This window comes from Meleagris gallopavo, chromosome 5 (genome assembly GCF_000146605.3).
Source record: "Meleagris gallopavo isolate NT-WF06-2002-E0010 breed Aviagen turkey brand Nicholas breeding stock chromosome 5, Turkey_5.1, whole genome shotgun sequence".
Classification (NCBI taxonomy): Eukaryota; Metazoa; Chordata; class Aves; order Galliformes; family Phasianidae; genus Meleagris; species Meleagris gallopavo.
Genome location: NC_015015.2, coordinates 4940260 through 4950316, shown reverse-complemented (window position 1 = coordinate 4950316; position 10057 = coordinate 4940260). Strand labels below are relative to the sequence as shown.

The 10057-nt window shown below is 59.3% G+C and overlaps 2 protein-coding genes across 2 annotated transcripts; one reads left to right on the top strand and one right to left on the bottom strand.

Annotated features, from left to right (window-relative positions):
• The first annotated feature begins 420 nt into the window (after window positions 1–420).
• Window positions 421–7815, top strand: PITPNM1 (phosphatidylinositol transfer protein membrane associated 1). Its single transcript, XM_019615297.2, has 21 exons — window positions 421–652; window positions 1689–1910; window positions 1999–2313; window positions 2516–2611; window positions 2731–2838; window positions 2946–3007; window positions 3092–3336; window positions 3475–3664; window positions 3757–3864; window positions 3943–4073; window positions 4290–4468; window positions 4740–4910; window positions 4982–5134; window positions 5254–5402; window positions 5476–5586; window positions 5745–5861; window positions 6050–6198; window positions 6309–6458; window positions 6680–6863; window positions 6937–7065; window positions 7143–7815. Exons 1-21 carry the CDS (start codon window positions 508–510, stop codon window positions 7392–7394), a joined length of 3366 nt encoding a protein of 1121 aa, XP_019470842.1. The 5' UTR covers window positions 421–507; the 3' UTR covers window positions 7395–7815.
• A 234-nt stretch (window positions 7816–8049) lies between these two features.
• AIP (aryl hydrocarbon receptor interacting protein) lies at window positions 8050–10046 on the bottom strand. Its single transcript, XM_010710816.3, has 5 exons — window positions 9842–10046; window positions 9380–9568; window positions 9132–9308; window positions 8914–9055; window positions 8050–8836 (listed from the first exon to the last, which is right to left on the bottom strand). Exons 1-5 carry the CDS (start codon window positions 9941–9943, stop codon window positions 8631–8633), a joined length of 816 nt encoding a protein of 271 aa, XP_010709118.1. The 5' UTR covers window positions 9944–10046; the 3' UTR covers window positions 8050–8630.
• Window positions 10047–10057: the final 11 nt, after the last annotated feature.

Sequence of the window (10057 nt, the reverse complement as noted above, 5' to 3'; positions counted from 1 at the left end):
TTTGTATGGGGTCCTGGGAGTTGAGTGGGATCTGGGAGAGTAGGGGAGTAAGGGCTGAAGGGTAGGGGAGAATGCAGGGGTGTGGGGCTGAGGGTGGGGGTCAGCATGTTGTGGGGTTCGATAGGGATATGAGGGCAGTGCGGAGCCTGCAGGGTGCAGGAATGTGGGGCTGGGGATTGGGGTGTGAGGAGAGTGTGGGCTTGGGGGCTTGGGCTATGGAGTTGTTGTGGAAATGGAGTGTGGAGGCATGGGGCTGAGCCTGTTTCTCACTGTGCAGACTGAAGTGGGGCTCTTGGGAATAGCTATGAGGCTCAGGTGGGGGTGCAGGGATTTGGGGCTGAGGAAGGGGCTGCAGGGAGGGTGGGGTGGGGGTGACCTGGAGCTGGCAAGGTGACAGGATTTGGGGTGCCGGGGCTCAGCCCATCCTCACCCTGCAGAAGAAAAGCCGGGAGGAATCAAGTGGAGAGGGCAGCGGGGTGGAGATCCTGGCCAACCGCCCCTACAGCGATGGCCCCGGTGGCAGCGGGCAGTATACCCATAAGATCTACCATGTGGGCTCCCACATCCCCAGCTGGTTTCGGGCCCTGCTGCCCAAAGCTGCGCTGCAGGTGGAGGAGGAGTCCTGGAATGCATACCCGTACACCCGGACCAGGTGGGACTCTATGGGAGTGTAGGTTGGGAGCTGCCCACTGGGCTCAGCCTAATCTCCGTGCTTCCTGTAGGTACACCTGTCCCTTTGTGGAGAAGTTCTCTATCGAAATTGAGACGTACTATCGGCCAGATGCTGGCCAGCAGACCAATATCTTCAACCTGAGCGCTGCTGAGAAGAGGCAGAGGATCTTGGGTGTGTGCAGCAGGGGCATGAGGCAGGATCCGGGGCTTTCTCTGCTGACCTTGTGCTTTAGGGACAGGTTAAGTTATCCTGTAGGGGAAAGTGCCCATACCATGAGCTCCCTGCCCAGTCCTGTGGATCAGCTGGAAACAGGGAGCTAGGGAATTGTGTCCCCATTTTGTCTTCTGCTTCTTCTGTCCCCCAGGGCTTTCCGCAGTGTAGTTCCCTGTTCCCAGCCACCCTGTGCTGGGTGCCTGGGGCAGACTGTTCCCCCCAGGGACGTGTTTGTCCCCCGTTGCTGCCTGTTCCCATTCCTGGCAGTGTCGACATGGTTGTTTTGGGCGCTGGAGCGCAGCGCGTCATGCTCTACTCCTAAAATGGAGGCCTAAAATAGGCACTCGGAGGAAATGATTCATCTGACCTATTTCTTTCATTGGCTCTCACAGCATTGGGGATGTCCGGCTGGGACGCTGGTGGCACAGCCAAGGCAGGGGACAAATTTTGTCCCAATCACCATCACCAGCAGGCAGTAAGCAGAGTTCCGAGCTGCCTTGTTTGGCCTTGTCCTCGGCACACCCCCCCGTGCCCCTGGGGTCACCGCTGCCGTTCTCCAGCTGCCAAATCCCCACACTAATGCGCCTATGTGTGTCAGCCCAGCTCTTAGCCTGGCCACCCCCGCTCCTGCCTCCACCTCTTGCTGCTGCTTCTTGAGGCAGCAGATCTGGCCCCAGTGTGAGGACAGTCCCCAGAGGCTCAAGTGGACAGAGGGGTGTCCATCTTTGAGCACACAGTGTGTGGAAATTATTCGCAAAGTGCTGCCAGCCTTATTCCTCACCCTTTTTTTCTTCTACCCCAGACACCATCGACATTGTGCGTGACCCTATATCCCCTGGAGAGTATAAACCCGAGGAGGACCCCAAACTCTACCGCTCAGCCAAGACCGGCCGGGGCCCGCTGGGGGATAACTGGCTGGAGGCAGCCAGCAGTGGGCCGCTGATGTGTGCCTACAAGCTGTGCAAGGTGGAGTTCCGCTACTGGGGGATGCAATCCAAGATTGAGCAGTTCATCCACGATGTTGGTGAGCGTGGGGTGATGGCAGTGAGCCCAAGTCCTGTGGTGACTGTGGGTTTTTGGGGGCCGTGCCTTACTCACTCTCCCTGCTTCAGGCTTGCGCAAAGTGATGCTGCGTGCCCACCGACAGGCTTGGTGCTGGCAAGATGAGTGGACTGATCTGACCATGGAGGACATCCGGCAGCTGGAGGAGGAGACGGCACGGATGCTGGCACAGAAAATGGCCAAGTGTGGTGAGGCTGAGGAGCCCTCCACTGCTGGGCCCAGCCCTGAGGGGCGGCTAGAGCCAGGAGGTGCCAGCGGGCAGGAGGGTACTGAGGCTCAGGGGACTGCCGACGTCTCCCCTGATGATAGCTTTGCCAAGCAGTGGTCCACATCTTCGCGTTCTTCCTACTCTTCTCAGCACGGAGGTGAGAATGGGAGGAATGCAGGATCCCTGGGTCCTGTGGCTGCTGCTGTTCTCTGGCAGAGATGCATCAGGATTCTTCTTTCCCACCCCAGAGGGTGGCTTTGGATGTTCCAAAGCTCTGGGTAGCTCTGGGTGCATGAGCAGCACTGTTGGGCACGAGTAGGAGCTCGCTGCCTTCAGTGCTGACCCTGTGCTTCTGGCAGGTGGTGTGTCTCCTCAGAGCCTGTCTGAGTGGCGGATGCAGAACATTGCCCGTGATTCTGAAAACAGCTCTGAGGAGGAGTTCTTTGATGCCCACGGTATGGCAGAACAGCCTCGCAGCAAAGCAACGTGCTAGATTTGCCCTGTTGGGTTTCAGTGGGGCACAGGGGTATGGACTGTGCTTGGCTCACCCATGGCCCCCTCCCTGCCATCATAGAGGATCTGTCTGACAGTGATGAGGTCTTTGCCAAGGAGATGACCAAGTGGAGCTCCAATGACTTCTTGGACACGCTGGAGCGGCCAGCAGAGCTGGATGAGAATCTGGGTGAGCAGGATGTGTTCAGCCTACCCAAGCCCAGCGTGGGCATCCCAGGATGGGGCTGACCCCTGCGTGGACACCCCAGCTTGCTCACCATTGATGTGTGCTTGCAGGGGAGGGACACAGCACCTCCAGGACAGATGGCAAAGAACAGCCAGCATCCAGCTTCTCTGAGGTGTGTGAACTGATCACCTCATCCCTTGTAGCCCCCAGCTGGGTCCCTGGCATGGGTGCAGACAGGAGTGCTCTCCTCCTGCAGGGCAGCTCGGCCGAGAGCACGGTACAGGCGTGCCGGATCCACGTGCTCTTCCTCATACTCCACAGTGGCAACATCCTGGACCAGGGAGGGGGAGAACTGGGCTCCAAGCAGGCAGATGTGCAGACATTGGCTGCCACCTTCGATGCTGTCACCCGTGTCCACTTCCCTGAGGCACTGGGACATGTGGCATTGCGCCTGGTGCCCTGCCCGCCCATCTGTGCTGCTGCCTATGCATTGGTCTCCAAGTGAGGATGGAGAGAGAGGGCTGTCCCCACCCAAGCCACCCCCAGGAGGGAGGTGGTGGGCTCACAGAGAAGTGAGCATCGCGGGATGGATTAGGGACATGGGGCAGCCCTACTGACCCATCCTCATGTCTCCCCCAGGCTCAGCCCTTACAGCCATGACCGGGACAGCCTGTCCAGCAGTCAGGACCACATCCCACTGGCGGCCCTCCCACTGCTGGCCACCTCCTCGGGGAGCTACCAGCATGCTGTGGGCAACGTCATCACCCGTGCCAACCAGGCTTATGCTGCCTTCCTGCACTCTGCTGAAGGCACCGGCTTCTGTGGCCAGGTGAGAGGGGGTATGGGGGCTTAGGGGAGGCTTTGCCTTGGATTCTGGCTGGGGCTTGGCTCCCACTGGGATGATTTTTGTGCTGTCTGCAGGTAGTGCTGCTTGGGGACTGTGTGGGAGGCATCCTGGGCTTTGATGCACTGTGCCAAAGCCGGGCAGGTGCTGGAGGCAGCCGGAGCAGCAGCCGCCGTGGCAGCCTGGTGGGTGCTTCTTTTTTAAAACTGCCAACCAGCTTGGCAGCATCTAGCTGCTCACTGATTCTTCTTGTCCACCCACAGAGCACAGAGCCCATTTCCCCTGAACTGTGCAGCACCCGGGACCCACTGGCTGACGGGGCAGACACAGCAATGGGGTTGGGCCAGTCCAGCCCCGAGCCAGGGGACAGCCAGCATCCAGGTTCCTCGTGCAGGTGAGAGCAAGGAGCCTGTGGGAGTGCCAGCACTCTCCATACAAACTTTGTGCTTTATGTGAACGATTAATTCCCCATCTGTGCCTGGAGGAAGCATTGCACAGGTGCAGCAGTGCTGTGCTGGGGCTCCCCTGCTCCCAGCAGCTCCTCTGAGCTAAATGGGCTGCAGTGGGCGCAGCACTGCCATTCCTGTGCCCACTGGCTCTGCTCTTGCAGCCCACAGCCTGGCGATGCCACACTGGAGGCAGAGGCACCACGGAACAGTGCTGCAGCACAGGATGGGGCAGAGAGCACCAGCACCCACCTTGACTTTAAGGTATCCGGCTTCTTCCTCTTCGGCTCCCCGCTGGGGCTGGTGCTCGCGCTGCGCAAGACCGTCATGCCTGCTCTAGATGGTGAGGAGCCTCGCCGGCTGCGGTGCAAGCCCCCACACCTCCCTGTGGGGCTCAAGCCCTTGTCCTCCCCAAACAGCTCTGCTTGGGTTTTTCATACCGTGGCTGTACATATCTCAGTTTTGGCGCATGCCTTGAGCATCCCCTCTGTGCCACTGGTCTCCTGGCTTTGTCTCCTCATCCTCTCCTCCTGCTGGGTCCTGCTTTCAACTCCCTGTGCCCTCAGCCTTCCTGACTGCACGTCGCCCTGCCCTGACCCCTTTCTTTGCCCCAGTGGCCCAGCTGCATCCTGCCTGTGAGCAGATCTACAACCTCTTCCATGCCGCTGACCCCTGCGCCTCTCGCCTGGAGCCCCTCCTGGCCAAAGCCTTCCATGCTGTGCCACCGCTCAGCGTGCCCCGCTACCAGAAGTACCCACTGGGCGACGGCACGTCCTCCCTGCTGGGTGAGTGGTCTTGGGGGCTGGCATCCCCACAGTGCGGGCCTATGGATGGCCTGACTCAATGCTGTCTGCAGCGGAGGCCCTGCAGATGCACTCTGCCCTCTTCCTGCCTGAGGTGGACCTGGCTGCTCCCCCCACTCCCACCAGCAGCTTTGGGGGGGGCTTCTGGAGGGGAAGCGAGCCGGGAGATCCCCTTACACCTGCCAGCACCAGCGAAGTCGTCAAGAGTGAGTGCCATCACCAGCATCCATAGGCACTAGAGGGACTAGAGTGGCTTGAGCCCCTGAAATGGGGCCAGGCTGAGGGGTAAGGCTCAGGGATGGACTAATTGGAGCTCTCTGCACAGTCCTGGAGCGCTGGTGGGGTCTGAAGCGCATCGACTACTCACTGTACTGCCCTGATGCGCTGACTGCCTTCCCCACCATCACCTTGCCTCACCTCTTCCATGCCAGCTACTGGGAGTCCTCCGATGTGGTGGCCTTCATCCTGCGCCAGGTAGGGCACACGTGGCAGGGTGGGCAGTGCACTCAGCCAGTGCAGGCTGAGCCGTGCAGTGTCCCCTGGCTAGGTGATGGAGAAGGAGGGCCCGCAGCCAGCTGAGAGTGAGGAGACCTCCATCTACAGCCCCGCGTTCCCCCGGGAGAAGTGGCAGCGCAAGCGCACCCAAGTGAAGATCCGGGTATGGGTACCCTAGGGCTGCATCAGGCTCGAGCTGTCCCCGGGCACTGTGGGGTGATACAGCCAGGAGGGTTTGCTCCCATCCTGGTAGACTCCACATGCTGCTTCTGGGGGCTCTTCTGGTTGCCATGTACTGCTGAGCTGTGTGTGTCCCTGCAGAACGTGACAGCCAACCACCGGGCCAGCGATGTCATCATTTGTGAGGGCAAAGCGCAGGTCCTCAGTGGGCGCTTCATGTATGGCCCCCTGGATGTGGTGACATTGACGGGAGAGAAGGTACTGTGTGGGGACATTCCTGGGGCCCTGGTGAATGGCAGGGACACCCAGGAGGGAACAGTGTTGAAGTTCACTACGCCTAAACGGAAGGGCTGTAGGGACCAGGACTCCAGAGGACCTTGTGGGATGGTGGGAGAGGATAGTGATGGTTTTCAGACTGGGACTATGGTATTTTTGCCTTTACTCAGGTGGACATCTACATCATGACACAGCCACTGTCAGGGAAGTGGCTGTACTATGGCACGGAGGTGACGAGTGGCAGTGGACGCCTAACCTTCACCATCCCTCAGGACAAGGCCCTGGCCATTGGCATCTACCCTGTGCGCATGGTGGTCAGGTGAGATTTTGACCGTTTGCTTCTAGTGGGGTTACCTCAGCCACCTCCCCTCCTGTGGGCTGAGGGAGGTGACAGAGCCAATACTGAGCCTTGCTTCTGTTCCATCCCAGGGGTGACCACAGCTACGCAGAAGCATACCTGACAGTGGTGGCCCGGGGCACTGAGTCAGTGGTGTTCAGCATTGATGGTTCCTTCACTGCCAGCGTCTCCATCATGGGTAGTGATCCCAAAGTGCGGGCGGGAGCTGTTGATGTTGTACGGTAAGTGCTCTTCTTACAAGGACAACCAGCTTTGTGCAGTGACAACCCCATGGGAACACCAGATCCATCCCACGGTGTCCTGCTGTGACATGACACAGCTTGGTCTGCAGACCAAAGTTTTGGAACCTGCTCAGTTAGCTGGGAGGTGCTTGGTGGTTTCCAACCCACTTTTCATATGGACCCCGGTAACAGTATGTGTCATATGTGCCCTGGTGTACCAGGCACTGGCAGGACTCGGGTTACATGATCATCTACGTGACGGGGCGCCCTGACATGCAGAAGCACCGTGTGGTGGCCTGGCTCTCCCAGCACAACTTCCCCCATGGTGCTGTCTCCTTCTGCGATGGACTCACCCACGACCCCCTCCGCCAGAAAGCAGCCTTCTTGCAGAGCCTGCGCTCCGAGGTGGGGCTGAGATGCTGACCCTAGGGTGTTGGGGAGGTTCTGTTCCCACCCTCATGCTTCTCTCCTTGTGCAGGCAGAGATAGCCATCGTTGCTGGCTATGGCTCCACCAAGGACGTCTCCGTCTACAGCTCCCTCGGGCTGGCACCGGCACACATCTACATCGTGGGACGTGCTGTCAAGAAGTTCCACAACCAGTGCCAGGTAGGGCAACAGGGCTGAGGCTGCTGGAAGGGTGCCATGCCCTCACTGGGGTCTCACGCTGTCTCTGCATTTCTCAGTTCCTGTCCGAGGGCTACGTGGCCCACCTGGCCCAGCTGGAGGCTGCTGCCCTAGTGCACTCACCAAAAGGACCCCCTCGGCCTGTGCTGGGCAAAGGCACCTACGGCTGCCCGGCGCCTGTTGATTTCCTCCGCAAGCAGAGCCAGCTCCTGCGCTCACGGGGCTCCAGCCAGGCAGAGCGGGACGGGGGCTCCCTGCCTGCCCGTGGCAAGCCCCGCAGTGTCAGCCTCAAGCTGGAGGGTGAGGAGTGAACCCCTGCCATTTTGCCCACTCCTGGACACTGCCTTCATTTTCCAATGTGGAGCTGAAAATGAGGAAGGTGTTGCACTCTGAAACTGCAGGGCACAGCCACACTGCTCTGAGCAACCCTAGGGGGTGGAATGACCCCCTCTGGGCTGAGCCCCCCTGGGTCCTGCCTGCTGCCCCCCAGCTCTGCCTCTACCCTGCTGCCCCAGTACCTGCTGGCAGTGCCCTGCAGGGTTTGCCACCCAGCCAGCTCTGGGGTTTGGGGTGCTGTCCTCAGGCTCCTCTTCACCCTTCTCTGCCCCAGCTGTAAGTAGTGGTGGGGCAGGCACAGATCCTCCTCCCTGCACCCTTGTATTTATTTCTGTTCAGTGTTGTGGGAGCAAGGGAAGGGCTGAGATTTAAAAAAAATAAAAAAAATAAAAAAAAAAAAAAAAAAAAAAAAGAGAAATGTGTTTTCTGTTCTGTTTGTTTCATTGTGAAATAAAGCGATGCCAAGCAGAGCTGATGGGGCTGCCTGTCTGCTCTGTACCCCCACAGCCTCAGGGTGATGCTGGTCCAGGGCCCCACAGGTGTCACGGGGGGTGGTAGCACCCAACTGCTCTTATTTGCCCTTCAGTTTCACTTGGTTATCTCTAACAGCACTTTTTCTACTTGACCAGATGTCTTTCTATGATGAGTTTTACTTGTGTTTATCTCAGTATAGCATGATCATGGCTTTATATACGCAGTGGAAACAAGCAGTTCAGATAAAAAGTTTACAGCTCTGCTGCGATGCAGTACAGAGGAAACGCAGCTGCAAGCTGGCAGTGGCAGCCTTGCGAAGTGGCAATGCAGGATGTGGCACAGGAGGGAAGGAGATGGGGCACAGCCTTGGCATTGGAGCTCTTGCAGCCATTAATAGGCTCACCTAGATCCACACAGCACAGCTCAGCCCAATAGAAAGGATAAAACCAAACAAGGAATAAAAAGCAGCATGGAAGAGCATTGGCCTGGGCTCGTTTCCTCCACTGGATTTCACACCGTTGTGCTGCTGGGCGCAGTCTGGGGCTCAGTGAGGAGATCCATGCTTCTATTGCCATCCAGTGGTCCAGCACTTAACACTGTGCCTTCTGCGCCACGCCGAAATCCCATGCGCCTTCCACTGACTTCCAATAAACGTTGTATTAAACATTAATAAACATGGATAACCATTCCACATGTGGAATATCTAACAGAACCTGGCTCGGAGAGCATGGCGGGCTCTACTGGGAGAAGATGCCCTTGAAGCGGATCTTGTCCTCTGCATCCTTCTGGCGCAGGCGCACCTCCAGGCTGCGCAACTCCTTGCTGACCACAGGGCGCAGTGAGGGGTCCAGTGCCAGCACCTTGGCGAAGTCAGCCTGCGCCTCAGCCACGTTCCACACGGCTGCATGAGCCTTGCCCCGCTTGAAGTAGGCTTTGACGTTGTCTGCAGGGAAGGAAACATCAGCAGGGGAGCACACGGGCCTCCCTGGTGCACTGCATGCAGCTGGCACAGCTCCTTACCCTCGTACTTGTTGAGAATGGAGGAGCAGTGGTCCAGCACCTCATAGTACTCCTCACTCTGCAGCTTGCACTGGCAGTAGTTCAACAGCAGAGGGGTGATCTTCTGGTCCAGCTCGATCCAGTCTGGAGAGCCAGGCTGCTCCTGCGGGACAGGAGGGCAGAGTGAGCCCCAGCGCTGACAGAAGGATGGCGAAACCCCGAGGGGTGTGGGAGCCCACCTTCATCTGCAGGTTCTTGAGGCAGGCGATGGCGTCGTAGTACTTAGTGGCTGCCTCCTGGACCTTGCCCTGCCGGTACAGCTCGTTGCCCTCCTGGTGGATCATGGGCACAGCCTGCAGCTTCTCCTCATCCGTCATGGCCCAGGGGTCCTGCTGGTAGGAGCCAGGCTCCTCCACCTGCACGCACACGGTCAAAGGCTGCTGTGGGGCACAGCCCATCTGCACCGTGACCCCATGGCCCCGCTCACCTTGAGCACCTCGATGTCGAAGATGAGGGGCTGGGGGTTCTTTTGCAGCTCATCCAGGTCAGGGTAGCCCAGCGAGTAGTGCTCATGCAGCTGGGCGATGCTGCAGCAGTGCCGCTGCCCCTCCAGAGGGTCCTTCCCCGCCGCGATGTTGCGCAGGCTCTTGGCCACCAGGGGGTACAGCACCACGTGCTGCGGGCAAGGGGGGCTCAGGAGACAGGCATGGGGCCAAGAGGAGGCCCAGGTGCAGGTAACGGCCCCCTGTGCATCACGCCCCCAACAGCACGAAATCACACCGCTCAGCACCAAGCAATGCCCCCATCAGCAAACCACGCCCACCCCACAACAAACCACGCCCACAAATATCAAAGCCCCACCCTCTACGTGACAAGTCCACTCCCCCTCCGGACCAAACGGTGTCCCGCTAATCCCCGCCCCCTGACGCCCCGCCCCTTCCGGCCGCACCTTGGGCTCGCAGCGGAAGCGGGCGCGCTCGCCGGGCCGCATGGTGCGCAGTATCGCCTCCCACACAGGCAGCTTGAACTTCTTTCCGGCGATCAGCTCCATGGGCTTGCCCCGCGCCCGGCTGTCATCCAGCACCGTCTCCGCGGGTGCGCATCGCAGCGTCCGGTAGTGGAAGGTGGCCTGAGTGTAGGCCGCGCGTCACCATGACGACCGGCT

Coding starts and splice junctions, on each gene's coding strand:
- PITPNM1 (XM_019615297.2), top strand. CDS start 508: ATGGCCCCGGTGGCAGCGGGCAGTATACCCATAAGATCTACCATGTGG. Junction 2,612..2,730: donor GGAGTTCTTTGATGCCCACG/GTATGGCAGAAC, acceptor CTGCCATCATAG/AGGATCTGTCTGACAGTGAT. Junction 7,066..7,142: donor AGTTCCACAACCAGTGCCAG/GTAGGGCAACAG, acceptor TGCATTTCTCAG/TTCCTGTCCGAGGGCTACGT.
- AIP (XM_010710816.3), bottom strand. CDS start 9,943: ATGGAGCTGATCGCCGGAAAGAAGTTCAAGCTGCCTGTGTGGGAGGCG. Junction 9,569..9,841: donor GCTTCCGCTGCGAGCCCAAG/GTGCGGCCGGAA, acceptor CCTTGCCCGCAG/CACGTGGTGCTGTACCCCCT. Junction 9,056..9,131: donor TCAAGAACCTGCAGATGAAG/GTGGGCTCCCAC, acceptor CCTGTCCCGCAG/GAGCAGCCTGGCTCTCCAGA.